Source organism: Aotus nancymaae, unplaced genomic scaffold (assembly GCF_030222135.1).
Source record: "Aotus nancymaae isolate 86718 unplaced genomic scaffold, 86718_ANA_hifiasm-v0.15.2.pri h1tg000062l, whole genome shotgun sequence".
NCBI classification, from domain to species: domain Eukaryota; kingdom Metazoa; phylum Chordata; class Mammalia; order Primates; family Aotidae; genus Aotus; species Aotus nancymaae.
Window position 1 is genome coordinate 22,142,340 of NW_026988476.1, and position 21,985 is coordinate 22,164,324.

At 43.2% G+C, this 21,985-nt stretch overlaps 1 protein-coding gene across 3 annotated transcripts in view; it reads right to left on the reverse strand.

Moving 5' to 3' along the window:
• NID2 (nidogen 2) overlaps positions 1-21,735 on the reverse strand; it is a 64,222-nt gene extending 42,487 nt beyond the window's left edge. For all 3 annotated transcript variants that reach the window (XM_064365868.1, XM_012451052.2, XM_064365869.1), the window contains exons 1-4: positions 21,505-21,735; positions 20,571-20,879; positions 13,245-13,477; positions 6,232-6,977 (exon numbers count right to left, since the gene is read on the reverse strand). In XM_064365868.1, coding sequence (XP_064221938.1) covers positions 6,232-6,977; positions 13,245-13,477; positions 20,571-20,879; positions 21,505-21,735 — 1,519 coding nt within the window. The remainder of the gene's footprint in view (positions 1-6,231; positions 6,978-13,244; positions 13,478-20,570; positions 20,880-21,504) is intronic.
• Between the last annotated feature and the right edge of the window lie 250 nt (positions 21,736-21,985).

Below are 21,985 nucleotides of genomic sequence, written 5' to 3' on the forward strand. Positions count from 1 at the left end.
CCCAGGCCTGGGATATTCTGAAGGTGGAACCGAGAGGGCTTGCTGATGGATTGGATGTGGGATGATGTTCAATCCTTATGTGGGAAACCAAAAGGGTGGAGCTGTCAGTTACTGAGATAGGGAGACTGAGGAGGAGCAGGTCTGTGGGGCTCAGTTCTGACAACGTGAGGTGTCAAGGAAATTCACCAAGGGGTGAATGACAACTTACGCCCTCAGCACAGCACCATGCAGTCGTTCACACGGAGAGCTGCATTTCTTCCAGTAGATTCCAGGGACCAATGCATCAGGATCACCTGAGGGCCCACCTTAGACCTACCAATTCCACGCTCTGCGTGCATCTCCATTTACACTTTAGCCACCCCTGCAAGTGATTCTCACACCAATTGGTGTTGCTTGGGATACTCACAAGCCTTGGATTTCTGAGCTAGGTGTTGCTCATTAATATCATTAGCAAATCTAATCTGACCAATTAGCAACTCCTGGGGTGGGTAGAATGTTAGGAAATGCTCTTATGCTCATTCCTGGCCATCTGAGAAGTGGAAATCAGTGCTCACGGCCCACTGGGGCATTTATCCACAAGAATGCAACGTGAAGATCCTTTAGCAAGGGTTAAACAGAAGCACAGCAGTCAGATATCCCTTCCCTGAATAAAGGCGAGAGCCGGAGCTGGAACCGTGGTGATCCCACGTGCAGCTATTTATCCAGGGTGAGAAAAGCCAGACCTCTCACCAACGTGACTGCTCAAATTTCTATGGGAATTGCAGTTAGACTCAAAGACACTGACTTTCTTGAAGACTTGGAATGAAGATCTGGATCCCAGCTAGATGAGATGTGCAGTGAACAAGCCCAAGGAGAAGCGGCACTTTTACTTTTTGTTGTTCATTTGTATGTCCCTTCCCATCGTGGCTTTGAGTATATTTTCATGTACTTCTTCCTATTCTAGTAAGAAGGTATTAATTATCTCCATTTTATAGATTAGAAAATTGAAGCCCACAGAGATTAAATAATCTTTTGGCTCTAAATCCCACCAAATTGAGGAGGCATCAGAATCATTGAAGTGCAGAGAAATATGGCAGGGACAGACGAGGGTAAGAGGGGGCAGGCGCACTTCACTCTTTTAAATAGTATGGTCAGGGAAGACCTTTGGAGAAGGGGACATTTGGGCAGAGGCCTGGAGGAGGTGAAGGAGGGAGCAGGCTTTAAAATGCAGATTCTGGTTCAGAAGGTAGAGGAGGGGCTTGGAAATCAGTGTTTTTAACCAGGTTCCCAGCTGAGTGACAGGATGAGAGCCCACACTTTGAGAATTACACTTTCTAGTCCATGGCCTCCTCTGGGACTCACACTCTGCCAAGGAGCTCCTGCCACAGAGGGTCAGCCCATAAAGAGACAGGTCTCCTGGCACCTCGGGACACAGCAGGAGGGTGGAGGCTGGCCAGGTTTGGATGACCTCATTTTGTCACGGATTTGTTAACTGAGGTTTGATAGTTGCTAAGGGATTCTTAATATGAACACTTTTTAAGTCTCACTTTCATTTTTCCATTTAATGCTTTTTTTAAAAAAACTTTTCTCACGTCCTTAATAGAAAAATGGGGTGGGGATACATCAGAGGAAAGAAGCAAACTCCCTGCCAAAGGACTTGAGACTTGTCCTAGCTGGGAGTTGGTAATAAAAATGGGAAATTCTCCTCTGCCCTTGTTCTGAGCCATCTTTCAATCTTCATTTTCCCAGAAACACTTAAGCATTTGTCTGCAGCCCTTGGCCGGCCTGCCCTTCTTCACAGAGGGCCCTGGCCCAGCCAGAGGGAAGGCTCCCTGGTGTGGACCGGGTTCACTGGGCCAACACAGGGACACAGGAGGCTTCCTGCACTGGGCTGCCTCAGGACAGCTGGAGCCACTATTAACAATTTTTACTGCTACCTCAAAAAAAAAAAGGGCATTTTCACTGCAGGACAAATTTTTCTAAGTTTCCCCATCTCCCAGAATGACAGACTAGTTAGAAAAACCATATCCAACTTTACAATGAAAAACTGGTGCACTGCTTTTTCCTCCAGTTTCATGTTTGTTTAATTTTAATGTATGTGTGTGGCGTGTAATGATGCTGGTGGCAAACAGTAATCAGAACCCTGGGGGTGGCCTTTTATAACTGCTGGCATGACACTAACAGGCTCTCCCCACTTCTGGTGAAGGAAGAGGGCCCCTACCAGGAAATCTTTTCATATAGGTGTCTTCACAGGTATGGGGGGGCCTCCTGGTCAAAGACCCTCTATAATCTGGAGGGGCACCCAGGGGATGGTCTTTGGCGCCTGGAGGGTTGGATTGGCAGCAGCACCTGCTTGAATTCTTCTCAGGGTAGAAGTCAAGCTTACGACACACTCCTGCAGCCTGTCCCAAGGCCAAAAGTGGAATGCGACTACATGCGGTTTCTAAAAGCCAGATGTCCTTCCTCCTTCTAACTCATCATGCAGACTGACATTAAGTTCAGCTGCATATAGCACTGCCTCAGTAGGCTTAAGAATAACTAAGACCCCTCCAGGCAAACCTCATTCTCCCTATTCTTCTCACAGCACAGGCAGTCCCATGGTCCCAGGCAGCTGAAGCCCTCACTGGCAACCCTCTCACACCCCACCGCCTTAACAACCTTTGTCTCTCTCTGTCTCTCTCCCTCCCTTCCTCCCTTCTCGTTCCCATCTCTGCACCTCCTCTCTTGTCACTTCTCTGTTCATAATGTTTTCACACTTTCTCCCTCTTAGACTCTGACCCCAGGCCTGGCTCAAGCCCCCCTTCTTCACAAAGACTTCCCCTCCCCAGCTGCAGTGACTCCTGGACAGTACCTTTGACTCTGTGTCACCCTACAGCTTTCTCTAATTCCTGCATGGCTTTGTTGAAGTCTTTGCCCTTGCTAGACAAGTTGCTAAGTATTCCCAAGCTCAGTTTCCATCTCTGTAAAATGGAAAGGATGATAGTACCCACTCTAAGGGACAATTTTTTTTTCAGACAGTGTCCTTCTGTTGCCCAGGCTGTGCAGTGGCACCATCATGGCTCACTGTAGCCTGGAACTCTTGGGGTGAAGTGATCCTCCCACCTCAGCCTCCTGAGTAGCTAGGATCACAGGTGAGCACCACCACACCCAGCTAATTTTTTAAATTTTTTATAGAGACAAGGTCTCCCTATGTTTCCCAGGCTGGTCTTGAACTCCCCACAGGGTGATTCTGAGGACTCACCGTGGCAATGCAATTTAATGCCAAGTTCCCACTTTAGAGCGCAGGCAGCACTCAGCAAATGCCAGCCAAAACTGCTACTAGCACCAAGTCAGAGACGGGTACATGGCAGGTGCTGGAGTAACTTTTTGGTTTTACAACAAAACTACCAGAGCTCCCTGGAGACAAGACAAAGCATGCTTGCACATCCATCGTACTGCTCACTGTTCTGTGGCTAAGGAATACAGAGCTCGAGTGTGGCCGGGACCTTCCTGCCTAGTGTAGACATGACCTGAAAAGAATCTACATTTCTGAACAAAAAGAAAGGTCTGTAAAAAGGGGGCTCATTTATTAAAAAATAAATTTTAAAATGAGTGATATTTTCTGGGCCTTTAAATAAATCTTTGTTTTGTTTTGTTTTTGAGATGGAGTCTCGCTCTGTCACCCAGGCTGGAGTGCAATGGCATGATCTCGGCTCGCTGCAACCTCCACCTCCCAGATTCAAGCAATTCTCCTGCCTCAGTCTCCTAAGTAGCTGAGATTACAGGCACACACCACCACACTTGGCTAATTTTTTGTATTTCTTTGTAGTAGAGATAGGGTTTCAATATGTTGGCCGGACTGGTCTCGAACTCCTGACCTCACGATCCACCTGCCTCAGTCTCCCCAAGTGCTGGGATTACAGGCGTGAGCCACCGCGCCCGGCCACCTAAATCTTGACTACTATGAAGCTTCAAAGGGAAACTAAAATTTCCTGGGCAGATGCTTTGAGCAGGTGCTTCCGAAGCCCAATTTCAGTTTTCGCAAGTACGCGATGAGGTCTTCATTAACTCCGTTTTAGAGCTGAGGAGAGCCAAGGGTCAAACAGACTCTGTATCTTGCCCCAAACCACATAGCAGAGCTGGGAGTCAAGGTCAAGTCCACCTAGTACCAAAACCATACACTTTCTATTTCATCAGTAAAAGAAACCAGTTGGATACCACATGGCTGGGTCCTTAATACCGGGCAATGTTCTATGTCTCTGTCACTCACACACGGCTTCCCAGAGTAAGGCCACACTTAAAAGATAGATCTTTGAGGTTCCAATGTGTTATGTGAAAGAAATGGTCACTGCATCCTCTCAAAAGTATTTAACCATAGCATGCTTCTATACTTCATACATCCCTCTAAATCCCTTTTAAAAAAAACTGGATTTTTTTTTGTCTAAGTTACAAAAACTTCTAGTTAGATTTTTTTCTCCCTAAATATGTATTAACCAGCTTTTCACAGGCATTTTTGCCATTTCCAAGATGTCTATAGTAGACTGCATCCGGCAGCTGATAAATATAGTTCATGCCCCACAAGATTTATAGCTGCGCCTCTGTTCTTCTCTATGGCCAGTTCCTAAAGCCTCCTGCACTGTGACTCCAGCCATCTCGACCTCTCACAGTCTGAAGCAGGGTGTGCAGCCCCTTCTTAACTCTTTAACACATGACTCCATGGATCTGCTTTTTAATATTTCCAAGCTCTTCCCAGGGAAGGAAATCATAACCCCCAAATGAGAATGCCAATCAGGAATGCATCTTTCCCTCAAATCCCTTTGAGAAAATATTTGATACATGGCTTTAAAATTTACTTAGAGGAAACTCATACTGTAAATTCTGGAGATTCTCGGAAGGATCTGAAGGCTCTAAAGACTTCCAATAAAATTTACATCTTCAACTTTATGGAAATGCGATCCCTTAGGCACAAATTAACACAAAACTCTTTAATAAGCACATTCTTCTTTCTCTACCCATCATCCGCCCCATTCCCACTGTTTTAAATCTTCTAAAATTAGTAACAGCAGCCACTATTTATTAAGAACCAGTGAGTTACAGACATGAAGCCACGAACTTCACAAATATCCTGTCTCATTGAATCCTCCCAAGAAATTCATGAGAAATCAGAGGCTTACGCTTACATAAGTTACTTCAGGTCACCCAGCAAGCTTGGAAGGCCAGGATTCAAACTCGAATCGGACACCAATGCGCTCCCTGAATCCTTACACAATGCCACATTAGTCAGAAAATGTTGTCTTCCCTCCTGAAATAAGTACTTCTCCGTGCAATATCCTGCAGATAATACCGGAGCAGAGCCCAGAAGGTCCTTTCTGCTAGGTCAGCCTTGTTTTTGCCACAACAGTGACAGGAAACAGAAAAGGTGGAAAAACATGGAGATTGAGAACAAAGCAGTCACCTCTGACCTCTTTCTTCCTATCAGAGGTCAGATGAGCAGTCCCTGGAACAAACGGAGTAAATGTGGGGTCAGTTTCCCATTCACATCTTTCCATGCCTGATAGGAAAGAAACAGCTGGCATGGCAAGTCTCAACGAGGACTGACATAGGCCCCGTGTCCACAATAATTAACCAACGCCTGCTCTCGGCGTCTCCCTCCTCGCCTCTCAGTCCGATCCGTGAGTCATGAAATGAGGACAAGGTTCCAGGGAGGTGCATGCCACAGCTGCATAGCCATGAACCAGAAATGACAGCAGACACAGGTGTTTAGTCATTGTCCTTCCCCGTGGGCTCTCCTCTCCCACACATCACAAGCATATCTCCCTAACCAAGGGCAGCACTAGGGTTGTCCCGTAACAGAGTCTGAATCTGGCATGTTCATCTGAGCCAGCACAACTCACCACTTTAAAAAGCACAGACCCGTCCATCACTGGAATGCGAACGAAGCCGCAAAATGTTTTACCTTTGCTGAACTTTCAAACTGAAATAGTTCATTACACTTGAGAGCGTAGCTGGCATAACAAACCCAGTTTTCCCCCACTCACTTCATGAGGCCCATATTTTTAAAAAAACATTATTAATGATCAAGAGATTCCAAACAGAATCTGCCTGCCAAGATTTATTTGGCAAAGGAAATTCACTCTATCTCTTGAAGCACAGGGATTAAAAATTCGATCTTTTTACTAAACTTTTCACCTACTAAAGAGAAAAATCACAACTCTCTGCAAAACCAGCATGGTTAAGATGAAATCTCAGCACCCAGTTTTCTAATGCACTCACCCTCGGTGTTGGAACCTACGTTGTCTTCCACTCCCACCTCATACGTCTCTTGACTTAGGGGTGTAGAGTGACCTGAAGCAGGGTAATTTCGAAGAACAATTTCTTCTTCAGGATGGGCTGGGGGAACATCCATTTCTGAAGGCACTGGCCCTCCATCTGGGTAGGGCTGGATGTTTCTGTTTTCAGGGGAGGGTGGTGGGGTTTTCCAGGAAGGAGCCAGTGAATCTCTGTCTACCTTTGGTGGAGCTGGGCTTCTGTTCCCTCTCTCGGCCCAAGGCTCAACTTGGCCTTTTAAATCTGGGGCCTCTACCTCTCCCAGAGATGTTCCTTCTTCGGTGTGAGGGTCCAAGGTGGCAGATTCTGTTTGAGGATAGAATGGCCAATAAGAAGGTGTTGGATGCAAGAGGGACAACAGATCAGAATCTGGAGAGGACATCCCGCCCTCTAAAGGCCTTGTATCCACTTTGGAGGGGAAGGAAACATCAATGCTGCTGTGGCCATTCAATGACTCCTCTGGTTCACCCGGAAGGTAGTCAACTTCCTTCTCATTCACATCGTAGTAATCCAAATTGTCCTCATTATAGTCACTTTCCAGGGCTGTAGCATGGCTTAAGGAACGTCCCAGAGGAACAGAAGAGTGGGCAGCGGAAAGGTCTCCACCAACTGTGGCTGGCCTGACATTGTCCAATGGCAAGATGCTGCCGATATGGAAAGCCCACACTCCAGGAACCCCCAGGTTGCTTAGTCTAAATAAAAAGGAAACAGTCATTGTAACAAATGTAACAAACGTGTCCATTCACCCACCTTCCTAGAAGGTGAGCAACTTATTTTAAAACTGAAAGACAGCTGGGCATGGTGGCTCACACTTATAATTCCAACACTTTGCAAGGCTGAAGTAGGAGGACGACTTAAGCCCAGGAGTTCAAGACCAGTCTAGGCAACACAGTGACACCATGCCTCTACAAAAAACTTTTCTAAAAAAATTAGCCAGGCACGGTGATACACGCCTGTGCTTCCAGCTACTCAGGAGACTGAGGTGGGAAGATCAGTTGAACCCAGGAATTCCAGGTTACAGTGGGCTTTGGGTGCACCACTGCACTCCATTGCTGTGGCAGAGTGAGACCCTGTCTCAAAAAAACAAAAACCTGAAAGGTTATTAAGATCAGGTTCAGTTTTCACTGGTATATAAAACCAGATAAAAGCAGACTTACATGGTAACTGAAAGGATCATACGGGACTTTTGATGTGAACCATCTTTTATTTAGCATTATATTTCAAAGCTGTATGCCACAGAATGCCAGACCATCAAATCATCAGTCTGCTCTACAATCAAAATGGTTTAACCAAAATCTGGGTATTTGAAAACAAACAGGGAATGGAGGAATGTTTTATCCTTCCTCTACTTGTCCAAAAACTTATAACACATTTTTAAAATGTGTGCTTAAAACTCTTAACCAAACACTGACACCTGATGACTAATACATGCTTTCAAGAGTCAGTGATGCCACTTCCCTGTCCCAAATGTTTCACATTCTTCCACACAATCTGCAAGTTAGAGGAGATCATATTCAGTTTTATAGAGGATATAATATGTTTTAAAAGGTCAACTGATCTTCTGAAGGTCACATAACAAACAATTGGACCCAAATTCAGTTAACATCAAAGCCCATGCTCTACACATCTACGTTATATTATGACAGAAAACCATAGCACACGCTGCGGTCAATAAGCATCTGAATTATCATTACTCTACAGAATGTTAAAGACATTTCATTGTTTATTCACTTGAACTAATCAGTTCACTAATCCACAAAGATTGGTGAAGCAATGTCAAAAAATTCCAAGAGGTACAAATGCTAAAGTCGCGTATCTTTTTTTTTTTTTTTTTTTTTGCAGTGAAAACTAAAGTTAAGGGGCAAACAAGAAAGTAGCTTAGAGGTTTTTTAAAGACTTCTGGAAACAGCTCACTTATTTTCTCCACGAGAAAAACATGAACTCCATTCAGTTTCCAAATATCCCAGTAATCCATTATTTTAGAGTCAATGATATAACCTAAAGAGAACAACTACATATAGGATTTCTAAAACTATAGGAAAACTTGAGTGAACAAGGGTCTGGCTACAATTGAATATGCCAGTTTGTATACTCTTCCAATATTTGTACAAAACGCTATGTGCAAATTCTCCCATGCTATGGAATTTCCTCAAAAGTCAGTCAATGAGGAATAAGAGTTAATGACTAATAAGATAATGAAAAATTCACTGAATTGTATAAGAACAAAAGCTCTTTCTTCATTTGGGTAGGTACTCATCATGTTCACGTGGATTTCTATAGTAACAACATTTTTCAGTATGGTTTGAGAAGGTCTTTCTCTTGTGTGTGTATTCATGTGTGTGTATGTGTGTAGGTAAACCATCGTGGTAAATTTAGGGAAGGAGAAGCATAGAAAGAAAAACTGATCTTGTGTACAATATGCTATGCATATTTGGTAAGTTCGTAACAATTAATGTTGGTGTTTATTGGCAAGCAAATAAGGAAAACTAAAGACAGTAAGAGAAAATCCTGACAGTCTGAGGATATTGAGTTTATTTATCACATTAGAGGTGTTGCAACTATGAAATTTCCTCTTGAAGTTAGAAACAGAAACTATAAAATCTTCAAAGAGTGGAAAAAGACAGATTATGACCATAAAAGATAAATAAAATAACGTTCTAATTATATATAAATCATTAGCCTGGCTTTTGTCATTATGCATAACGGAAAAGTAACCAATCTGAGTTTATTTTAAAATCCAAGGTCATTTGCAAAACTTAGTAATAGAAAGAACTTAATTTATTTCTAGAAAGGAAAATCGGGTTACAAAATGGGATGACAATGCCTTCCTCCCTGGGCTGTTAGGAGAATTAAGTGAGAAAACCACATTAAAATGCCCAGCACTGGCCAGGCATGGTGGTTCATGCCTGTAATCCCAGCACTTTGGGAGGTCAAAGCAGGCGGATCAACTGAGGTCAGGAGTTCAAGACCAGCCTGGCCAACATGGTGAAACCCAGTATCTACTAGAAATACAAAAAAATTAGCCAGGTGTGATCATGTGTGCCTATAATCTCAGCTACTAGGGAGGCTGAGACAGCAGAAAAGCTTGAACCCAGGAGGCAGAGGTTGCAGTGATCCGAGGTCATTCCATGGCACTACAGCCTGGGTGACAGACCGAGACTCCATCTAAAAAAATAAAATAAAATGGCTAGCACCAGTCCTACATGTCGTAAATACTTAGTAACTTCTGTCTTGTCTTCCAGAAGATAGAAAAGTATGATTTCAAAATATGCACATGTGTATTCATATTTAAATTTGCAGAGAAAGAGTATAACAAACATTATGAACTGTATAATTTATGACCTTTGAGCTCACAATTGTGAGACAAATTTGAAAAAGAGAACAATTGACTAGGAAAATAACTTTACTTTTACTTACTTATTTATTTAGAGGTAAGGTTTCCCTCTGTTACCCAGGCTGGAGCACAGTGGTATGATGATGGCTTACTATAGCCTCAACCTCCTGGGCTAAAGCGATCCTCCCACTTCAGCCTCCCTAGTAGCTGGATCTACAGGTGCACACCACCATGCCCAGTAATTTTTAAAATTTTTAGTAGAGACTAGGTCTCACTATGTTGCCCAGGCTGGCCTTGAATACCTGAGCTCAAGAAATCCTTGCACCTTGGCTTCATGAAGCGTTGGAATTAGAACCACCTTGCCCAGCCTAACTTGACTCTTTAGAGATGCATACTAAAGCATTTAGGAATGAACTGGCATGATGTCTGTGGCTTACTTTAAAACATTTAAACAAAGAAACAAATAAATACAGCAAAATGTTTACAATGTATAAATCTAGGTGATGGGCACTTGGGTGTTCATTTTGTTATTCTCTCCACTTTTCTGTAAATTTTTGAAAATTTAAATAATGAAAAGTAAAACAGAAGATTATATAGAAGGACATTTCTATAACTTTGACGTACAGAAGATCTTCCTAAGAATAACACCAAGATCCAAAATCAGAAAGGAAAAGACCAGTAATTTTGACAATATGAAATGTACAACTTCTAAATCATAAGTAAATTTAAAGACAAACCACAACTGGATAAAGTATTCACAGCATATGAAAAGATTAATATCTTTACCATGTTTTTCCTTATTTATAAGAGCTCTTCCTAACCACCCCAATAGTAAAGGATATGGATCCTTCCTCTAGGAGAAAGCTTAAAATAAAATTTTAAAAGGATGTGGTAAGACAAGTCACAAACACACAAAAGACATACATAGTTATGTGTCACTTACCAATGGGGATGCATTCAGAGAAATGTATCACCAGGCAAATTTGCTGTTTTACAAACATCCTAGAGTCTACTTAACGCAAACCTAGGTGGTACAGCCTACTGATAATACATATATATATGATATAGCCTGTTGCTCCTAGGCTACAAATCTGTACACCATCTTACTGCTTTACTAAAGGTGACTGTAACACAATGGTAAGTATTTGTTTATCTAGACATATATAAACAAAGAAAAGGTACAGCAAAAATACAGCATTCTAATCTTATGGAACCACTGTCATATATCACGCAGTTCATCATTGAACGAAATGTCATTATGCAGCTCATGACTGCCAATGGATATTAAACACACAAAAAGTATTCTATCTCCTAGTAATCAAAGAAATTAATGTGCAAAAATGAACATTTTGTATGTATTATATTTGCAAATATTAAAAAGAATAAAAGCCTGTAGAGAACAGACACTGTTGATCACAGTTCTATATTATTGGTGAGGATATGGTTTGGTGCAACATTTCTAAAGGGCAATTTATTAATATACATTAAAACATTAAACTGCATATACTCTTTCTTGGCAATTCCACTTTTAAGAATTTATTTTAGGGAGAAAGGAGATTGTGAGCAATGTTTGTTATGCTGCTTACTGCATTGATATTTATAACAAGAAAAATCAGAAATATGTGAAATGTTCATTAATAAGCTGTCTTTATAATACAGAACATATATGCATAATGTTTTATAGCCTTAAAATGGTAATATAGACAGACATCTGACTAAAAGACCCCTATAAGAAGTGATTAATGTGAAAATACCACTTATATAGCAAAAGAATCATTTTTGTTTTAAAAGTTTTTGTATATACCTAAATCCTAGAAGGACTGTAAACACTAGTTGTCACTTGAAGTAGTAATCAGGGGTAACTTTTACTTTTATTTCACATCATTCTGCGTTGCTTGTACTTTATTTTTTATATTAAGCATGGATTATACTAAAGAAAAATATGTGAGTCATTCAGCCCCATATCTTTCTCTGCTTTCATCAAGCAATTCAGAGATTTCTGGGAAGTATCAAAGATAAAAATGTGGGAAGGCATGAAGACGGGTAAATGGAAATGCAGTCTGTGTGTATGTTTGTGTGTCACATGTCACGACTGTGGGTGTCAGTTCCAAGAGGCCCTTACAGCGCTGCTCAGGGAACACAGCTGCTTTTTCCCACAGGCCTTTTGGCCCCACTGTCTCCTGTCTCCTGTGTAGATGCCAGCACCTACCCAGGGTCCTGTAATTGTTGATCTATTTGTCTATCAACCCTAATAGGGTACAAGCTGCCGGTATGCAGGACCAGTGTCTTAGAAATCTTTGTAGTCTATATGCTTCGTCATTGTGAGCTCCCTATAATGCCTGAGTGATAAATCTATGCTCTCCCAAGCAGATGAGGAGGACAGAACTAGAGGAGGGAGAGTAAGGAATCGAGTGGGCTCCAGAGTCCAGCCTAAGCGGCAGCCTAGATACAGCACTAAAGATGCCCACTGTGGATCACAAGGATGGGAAAGGAAACAAGGACTCAGCATAAAATGAAATAAGTAGTTCAGCACTCCAGACTTGAGTTTGGATTTTGGCTTCACCACTTAACTTTGAGATCATAGGCAATTTACGTAACTTCCCTAAGCTGCTGTATAAAATCAGGAAAATAGTAGTACTAACCTCCTACAATTCCTGTGAGTTTTAATTAAGATAACATCTGAAAAGTGTTTAGTACAATGCTTGGCAAATAGTAAGTTTTCAATAAATGTCAGCTCTCAATAACCAAATCTGGCTATAATGGTCTCTTTCTGGTAGCCGAGCAGAGCGGATGGCATGCAAAAGTGTAAGGTGTTCCTATACCTACCTGGGACTGATTGAATGAAACTGAAAAGTAGTTAAGGGAGGCCAGGAAGTAGCCAATGTATTCTGTCTGGCTTCTGTATTCAGGAAAAGAATAAAAGCAAGGGCACACCCCGCCCCCTCCCCCCCAAAAAAAACCACCCTGAAGTTAATAAATATCTTACTGGCACTATCTGGACTGGTAAAATGCAAAAGAGCTTATTATTGCACTAGCTAAGTAAGCCCTCTGGATCATTCATTCATTCATCCATCTATTTATTAAATGCCCATTATGGGCAGACACTGATGCGTCTAAGGAATGGGTTCAATTCATTATAGGTAATGAAGCCAGAGAGACATCCTCAGACTTCTGGAAACCTATAAATCTTAGTTATTTTTCCTGCAAATTACATTACTCAATTTAATGTTTAACAGTATCTGTCCAAAAGACTAAATCACAATGTTTCCCCCTGTGAAATGATTAATCTGGAAAACCACAAACTGGGCAGTTATATGACTGGATATTTTTATGTGGTTCCAAGAGCAATGTTTTTCATAGCAAGCCTCAGTGGCTCTACAAATATACACACATACTGTTCTGTTTCCAGTATCTATACCCAATAGAGCAGGAAAAATAAAGGACCTTTTATGTTTTGGTGAACTTGATCCTTCCAGGGCTTAATTTAGTTCCTTCGTTTTGACTTGATGCCTTGCTTAGAAGCCACCAAGATATTATTTAATGGTCTTATGGTCACTTGTGTTCAGGTACCTCCTAAAAGTCCTTATATTCAAATAGGAAAGGACTTCGGCTCACTGTTACTTACTGATAGAGATTTTTCACAGACTGTTCAGTGCTAGCCAAGCTGAAATATGGTCCTTCTGACTTCAGATCATCAGCCTCCCCTCGGCAGAAGCCCACCCGAGCTGGAAGCTGAAGCTGAACAGTGTAAGACTCTTTGGGCCGGGTTCCAAAGAACTGCAGGCCGTTGGCAGGATAAAGAAAGAGGGCGTAGGTATCAGACCCATCAGATGCCAAAACTGCCTGGAAAGTATTCAGCTGTGGGAAAAAAAGAGAGAGAGAGAGAGAAACATTCTTTAAAAAACAAACAAACGAAGAAACAGAATGCAAGCAACGCATCATAAAGTGCGAAGAATTTCCCCCCTTCTCAGGATTCCTCCAAATTGCTTTTTTTTTGAGACGGAGTCTCACTCTGTCACCCAGGCTAGAATGCAGTGGCCCAGTCTCCACTTACTGCAACACCCGCCTCCCAGGTTCGAGTGATTCTCCTGCTTCAGCCTTCCGAGTAGCTGGGAATACAGGCATATGCCATTAGGCCCAGCTAATTTTTTTTTTTTTCTATTTTTAGTAGAGACAGGATTTTACCATGTTGGCCAGGCTGGTCTCGATTTCCTGACCTCGTGATACTCCCACCTCAGCCTCCCAAAGTGCTGGGATTACAGGCGTGAGCCATTGCTCCTGGCTCCAAATTGTTTTTAAACATAATCTTCTTTAAAATTTCTTCTTCGGGTTACTAATATAATATCATCAGTGATATTATTTATTATTGCAAACATCATTTGTCAATTTAGATTAATAGTTGAAATATGCATAGGTAAACACAGGTTAAAAAAATATGTACTTTTTAAGGTTTCAAAGTTCTCTCAACCAAACCTCTTTCAGAGCTAAGAGCAATCAGCAAAATTAACTTGTCCATCCCAGTCACTGCCCTAGTTTATAACTCTAGGCACTCAGCATCTCTCATCTGCATCATTCATTCATTCATCCATTTATTAAATACCCAATATGGGCAGGCACTGTGTTAGGCACTAGCTGATCAAAAGGCCTCCTTACTGTCTCACAGCCTCACTCTCTTCCCTCTTCCATCTACTCTTTCATACGAGCATCAGAAATGCGCTCATTTCACAAATGACAAAAAGACATGGGGCTAACAGGGCTTCCTCAGGTCAGGTGGCGTATGTTGTGGCAGGCTGGGCAGCTCTAGAGCCCACACCCTAGGGCATCCTAACCACTCCTCAACATGCCATTTAAGGTAAGTTGTAACCTGGCTGCATATGCCCACCCCAGGCTCAGTTCCACTGCATGTCTGTCAGACTATTTACTAGTCCCCATTTGTACCATGTCCTCAGATGCTTCTACACTTCACTCATGGTTCTTTGTGTCTAGAAACCCTCCTAACCTTCAAATGCTGCCACTCGGAGGTGTTTGTGATTCCCTATAGAATATTTCTGTTCTCTGAACCTCTGTAATACTTTTATGGGTGTCTCTAGTGAGCATTCACCTCATTTTGCTAGGTTAGTTGTTTACATGTTTGTAAACGCCATTCATTTATTCATTCATACACTAATTCAAACAGCTATGTGTCTACTTAAGTACTAGACATTATGCTCGATGCTGAGGATGCGAAGGCACAAAGGACAGACTCTTCCCAGGAGAGTCTCACTGTGTAGGACAGGGAAACAGCCATGGCTGAAACTGTAGGAGAGTCATTGGAGAAGATGGTTGAGGCCAGAGCTGGTGTGTGTGCCCAGGACCTCAGGGTGGGGGTTGGGAGGTGTCACAGAGGCAGCCAGTGAATGTTATAAATACTGCAGGAGCCAACACAGACCAGAGAGAGACCAGGAGTCTGAATTAGCCACAAATTCAACACCCAGGTCCTTATAGGATCACTCCCCAACATTCCATTTACCCTCATATTCTCAAGAAGACAAGATTTTTGCCTTTACCTTCATTCAGCGACCACTCCTCCAAAAGATCTGTTAACAGTTCTTGGTTCTCTTAAAAGGTGTTCTGTTTAGGCCTCTGAAATGATCTCTCTCACTAAATCACACTACAGGAACTGGGAAGGTTTTAAAATACAACTTACTTCATAAATAATGTGACTCTTAGAAATATGATTTACTGGTAAGTATTACTACCTCTCCATTCTGCTAGACAGACAAACTCAGGCACAGAGAAGAATGTCACATTTCACGGAATGAAACAGCAAGGAAGGAATGGGCACTTTCCTTTGTTCGGTCCTAGGTCTCCTTCCACAGTTTGTTCTAGCTCTTTTCTAACGTTAATTTTTCCTTTCAATGTTTAATTTCAAAGTAGAGTTTTGAGGTTTTGCTAATAGGACAAAGAAACATAGATGTAACACACTTTTCAAGAGAAAATGAAATACAATTAGCCCTTCTTTTAGTTCTAAAACAACATCTGGGTTTGCTTCTTTCATTCATTCATTCAGTTCACAAAGTAGTAGGGTGCCTAGTCTATTTATTAGTGTTCCAGTTGTTGATTGTTCATCAGCAAAGCTTGACTTTTCCGAAAACAAAAAGCAAGGAATGTTTTTAGAGTTACTCAATGCTAGGAAGCCACAACTACCGCCAAATATAAACAAAGGCTGTTCTGCATCATGTCTATCCATAAGATAGTCTACATCATCAACTAATGTGGATTCAGTAACTTCAGAGTCGTACATTAGTCAGAATAAACAAAAATCAGCTAGGGAAAGGAAAGTGCTCAAGGAAGGAGAAAGAACCCCATTTTAAAAAGCTAAGCTTTCAAAGTTCCTGGCATTGATCTCCCATAATCAATGTGAGATAGGAGAGCATCCTGGTTCTAAATTTAGAGGAATTCTATAAGATAGGGAGGTTGTATAGACTGTGAAGAACCGAAGGGGATGGGAAAGCCGGGAGGAGAGAAGTAAACAGAGCTGTGATGGGGAGAGTCTGGCTTTTTGCTGTGCACACTAGGCATTTAGCGCTTTATTTTATTCATTCCTTCAGCAAACCAGCCAACAAATTCATTTCAATTAAAATTTTACTCAATGTCTTCTATGTGCCATCCTTGAGATGAACACTTATTACGGGTGGCAAGCATTTAATTTCTTTGTCTCCACCAAAATAGGCAACTATCAGAGGAAGGAAACAACTTCCTTTTAAGTAGAATTTATGATCCCAAAGTACACACCAAAGGAGTTTGGCTGTTTAAAAGCCACCCACACACTAAATGATCACTTGTAAAGTTCTCAGTCAGTTCTACAAAATTCTACATCTAATTGCTAAAGAGCCCACTTCATGAAGTCTTGAAGGGCTCCCCCTCTCAAAAAACTCCTTGACTGGCTTCCAAACAGGAAAGGTCCTCACATTCCTAGATACAAGCCTCTGCAAGAGCCCCACAGGCTCTGCCTCCAAAGAGAAGCCCTCAGATGGGCTGCCAAACCCGACAAAAGGGTCACTGGTTCCCAGCTCCCCAGGATCCCAGAGAGGAGAGAGGGGCCTCCACGGGGAGAGGAGCAGCACAGAGAGGATCAGGGTGAGTGGCTGCAGGCCCTGTTATCAGAAAGAGAGAAAAGCCAGAGCCCTCTGCAGAAACCAGAGCCGGACTCTCCCTCCCAGGTACAGGACATCCCAATCAATGTTGAAGTGACACTCAGCAGAGCCAGGCTGACGCATACAACATACACCCCTCTAAGAGTTTCTAATTTTTGCAATTCATTTAATTAACCACAGCTATGTGGCCAAAAATCAGAATAGTGACAACCTTTCCTTCAAGGGGCTTGCCTATAGAGGCTTACCAAAATGAAAATTAAGAATTAGGGTGACTCTTATAGGGGTCACAAAGTTCTCTTTGGTCATCTTCCTCAGGACCACATTTTCTCTAGATTTGTAGGATCATTGGGTCCGGCCTCCAGGGTTTGCTGCAAACACTAACCTCCATTCCTTAGGGTAGTTCTTCATCTCCCACTGCCTGTAGGGCACTGTCACATACAGGATCGTCCCTCATTTATTTTACTGCACTAAATCCTACAGATCCTGCCAAAAATTCAAAGACAAATGCTGAGTGCTATCACATCCCTAATACTATATCCTTCATGATACTCTTCAGCAAAACGTCAGAATTTCTAATTTTCACATATGGTTCAGCATTAACCAATTTCCATATATGTCTCTATTCTCTTCATCTTTACAGTTATATCTCAGACGCAGGCTGAACTCTCTAGGATAGACTGTAGACCTCCCTTCTTCTGGACCTCATCTCCAGAAGTCAAAAAGCTACAGTGAAGTCCTGCTTTTACCTCTAATTTTCTCTGTGGAATCCAACCACCTCCATCAATGACTACCAACCTTTGAGCCAAGTCAACATGTCTCAGTCCCCATGTTGAGGCCCCCATTGGTCAATGTCTTGGTTTGTCTTCTGTTGCTTATAACAGAATACTTGAAATTGGGTAATTTACAAAGAAAATGAATTTATTTCTTATAATTATGGAGGCTGAGAAGTCCAAAGTTGAGAGGTCACATCTGGTGAGGGCCTTCTGGCCAGTGGTGACTGTAGAGTGCCAGGGCACTTAGGGCATCACATGGCGACAAAGCTAAGTGTGCTAATGTGCTAGCTCAGGTCTCAGTTCCTCTTCTTATAAAGCAGCCAGTTCCACTCCATGATAATCCAGTAATCCATGATGAATAAACTAATCCATTCATGAGGGCAGAGCCCTGATGACCCAGTCACCTTTCAAAGGCCCCACCTCTCAATATTGCCACACTGAGGATTAAGTTTCAACATGATTTTCAGAGGGGACAAATACTCAACCCTAGCAGGCAACCTTCCACTCATCTGTCGTATGTTACTACCATTTTTCAGCCCCAGCTGTCTCAACCTTCTCTCACGTCATGCTCTAGCTCAGAACAGTCTCTCCTGTTGCCTCATTCTCAATATCCATTCTTTTTAGCCCTTTCAACCCAACTTAAATTCCAGGTAAACAAAACATTCCTCACACTACAGAGACCTCTATAACTCAGTTGTCCCTAACCCCATCCCTAAAATGACAAAAAGAAAACACAGCTACAGTAAACACTGGTCCTCTACATCTCCCATTAATAAGTATTTCAAAGGTCTACATCATAACCTTTTTGCTCTGTGAACCTGTGACAGTTCAAGAAATCCCAGATTAACTGAATCGACAAACACTATTTGTTCATACTTTTTTCAGATTTACACCTTGACATTCCTGCACTATCATGTGCAACATCTGGTCACACCGAACATGAATATCCACGGAGAAAAAGGGCACCAACTGCAATTGTTTTTAATGGCAAAGATGCCATTGCTCTGAATCTTCCAGTTTCCAGTAACTTTGCGATATAAGATTAGTAAGCCAAAATTTAAGAATGTCATGTAAAACTCAGGCCTTCAAGCAAATTCGATTACTGTTTGCCAAAATCTATCTCCAAAGAACTATTGAAACAAGAACTCAAGTCCCAGAGCTCTTTAAAATATCAGAAGGACTTTCAACGTGGGTAATTGAAAGAACAACCCCTATCCAAACAGAATCCTCCTGAACATTCAGAAACATTCTGAAGCCAACTAGCACATGGCAATGTCTGAAGGTGAATTTTAATTAGAAAAGTAAAAGAGAGATTGAATTTACAAATCTTTTCTACGCTAAACCTCTCCCACCCCCAAAAAAGGACCAGACAAAAGTTTTAATTCTGAAAACCTTGCATTTAAAGAGTTTTTATGCAACCTGAAGATAAGAGGATAGTTACCAGAGGTTTGGAAGGGTAGTGGGGGTCAGGGGAAGGTGGGGACAGTTAACGGCTACCAAAAAAAAAAAAAACTGAATAAGACCTACCTTTTGATAGCATAACAGGGTGACTATAACCTGTGATAACAGGTTGTTATAGTCAATAATAACTTAATTGTACATTTTAAAATAAGTAAGAGTGTAATTAGATTGTTTGTAATACAAAGGATAAATGCCTAGGGGGATGGACACTCCATTCTCCATGACATGATTATTACGTATTACATACCTGTATCAAAACATCTCATGTACCCCATAAATATATACACCTACTATGTACCCTCAAAAATTAAAAAAATAGAGTCTTCATGCAAAGGATTTATATCACAGCATCCTTACAAAATAGAGATCAGTGACGTGGGCAAGAAACCTCACCTTTTACAGGAGGCATGTGCCATCCTTCTATGGTAAAGAAGCATTTTCATGAGTTAAAAAACTGAGATGAATCATATAGTTTCAGCCCTTCGAGTATGGCATTTTGGATTCAGGTCTAATTTCATAGAAGGATGCCATAAATTTCTCCAGGAATGAGGGAGTTGGCCATTTACCAAGCCACCCTGGCCCCACTCATATCCATTTGGAGGACTTCAAATGTTGATGACAAGACTAAAGACCAGGAGCCTGGGATTTTTTTACTTTCCGCAGGTAGAGAGTGTAAAGCACATTGAGGGCAGACTCCTATAAACTAAAAAACATGTAAACTAGTACCTGGAAGGCAATTAGGCAAAAGTTATAAAGAACTTTACCAAAAGTGCATCTTCTCTGACCTACCAACTGCACTTTCTGGAACGTCGACTAAGAACATGTTCAAAGATTTAGCTTTTTGTGATTTGTGCTATCTTTAATAATAATGAAAAACCAGAAAAAAGCCTTAATGACCTCTGGGAATATTGGTTGAGTATACTGTGGTAAACCCACAGTATTATGCAGGATAATAGCAGGATGCAGTATTATGCATCATTATAAATGATGTTGTAGAAATACATTTTTTTGACATTGAAACATATTCACAATATACTATTCCATTAAAAAAAGCAAGTTCTAAAACAGTATGTGCAATTGACATTGCACTCATCATTGTTAATAGGAATAAAGATATGCAGAAGAAAAAAACTCTGAAAATGGTACACAGAAAAATGTTTATCAGTGGTGGGAGAATGAGTGGTTGTTTTCTTTTTTAAAATTCTCTGTATTTTCTGATTTTTTTTCCTTCAATGAACATATAATTAGAAATACTTGTGTACTTAAGAGATGGTTCTAAAAATAAGCAACCAAACAGCAAATTGCCTTATGTTCAAAGGGGCTCCACATCTGCACTCCCGCTCATATCCGCTAAGCATTTTTTTTTCTCATTGGAGTGACCACCTGCCAAGGCCTCAGAAGATGCCTAGAGACAACGTCTTTTTCCTCACTTACAAGCCACTCCAGCTCTGCTGCCTCCAGCATCAGGTTCAGCGCAAGAGTAGGCTCAGAAACAACTCAGAGCCAGTCTCCGGGTTGCGGCCCCCGAATTCAAGCCCATCCTTAAATTCGCTCAGAAGTCAAATATCCCTGGTCACTTACCTCTCCCGAGGGCAGTGCCCCGCGCTTGACCTCCTCGTAAGCGCCCACCTGCTCCCAAGTGGCCAGGAAGGCGTGGGTGGGGGTAAAGCGCGCGGCAGAGCGCGGGAAGCCAGCGCGCACATAGTGGGCGGCCAGGCCCAGCACTGCCGGGGAGGTGTCCTCTCGGTACAGGATTTGGCCCCTGCCGTGGCTCGTGTCGATGTCGGCCAGAAAAGGGGCGATGGCCGGGAAGTCGGTGGGGAAATCATAGTCCACATACTCCGTTTCCCTGGGGAAGTCCTGGGTGGAGATGATGCCGTTGGTGCCCACCTGAGAGAGGAGAGGGACAAAAAGGTGACGGTCGCTCAAGCCCAAGGACGACTACCCTGACGCGCAGGGAGGGAAGGGAACTGCCTTAGGCAAAAAGCCTCTCCCTCCCAACCGGCTGGCGAGTCTGGATTCAGGGAAACAAGAGCAACTTTTGCAACTGTCCCAGCTCCCCTTACCCCCACCGCGATGCAATAGGTCCAGGCGCCCTAAAACTCTTTCACCTATCTTCTCACTCCCCTCACAACCCGGGAGCCCCCTCTACCCGGAGAGGAAGCCTCCAGGTCTGAGGCGGGAACACCCCAGCTCTGCAGACGGGCACAGCCTTCTCGAGCTCCGATCTGCAAGCCCCGCTGGCCGCCCTAGCAACGCCACCTTTTCTGCCTGGGGCGCGTATGTGACTGCGAACAAGTCCCGCTCCCTCCTCCAGGTCATTCTTACTCCCCCAAAGCAGCGGAGCAGGCAGCGGCATCGCTCTCTGACCGGGTCCCACCGCAAGGGCTCAGGGGGGCTCCGAGCGAGGGGGCTGTTTCCTCCCCTCTGCAGGCAGGGATTCCCGGAGACTGACCCCTGGGAAGAAGCTGTGGGAAAAGTGCCGAGTAGCGCACCAGGAGGGGGCTGAACTTACGTAGAGGTTGCTGAATCGGGCTTCGTAGAAGTGCAGGGGATTTGCCAGCTTCACCACGGCTGAGCTTTCGTCGTCGCCTTCCTGCAGGAGCTGGTCCCCCCACGACTCCCCGTATGGGAAGAGCTCGTCTGGGTGCAGCGCCGCGGCCCGCGACAGCAGCAGCAACAGCAGCAGCAGAAGCACTGGCAACGACGACAGCGCCGGCCGCCCGGCCACCCGGTCCCCCTGCATGCTCGCTCGGCCGTGCGCTGCTCCGCTGCACCCTGCGTCCCGCCCCGGCCTCCAGCCCACTCTCCGCGCAGCGCCAGCCTCGAACCTGGATCCCCGAGGGCTCCTGGGCGGGGCGGGACTCCAGGCCCGCCCAGCGCGCTAATTGGCTGAGGTCCTCGGCTGGAGCCAATCACTGGCTCTGAGAAAGTTCGGCAGTGGCCACCACATCTGGATCTCGTTAAAGTTTTCTAAGGCAGCGGCCGCGGGAGCG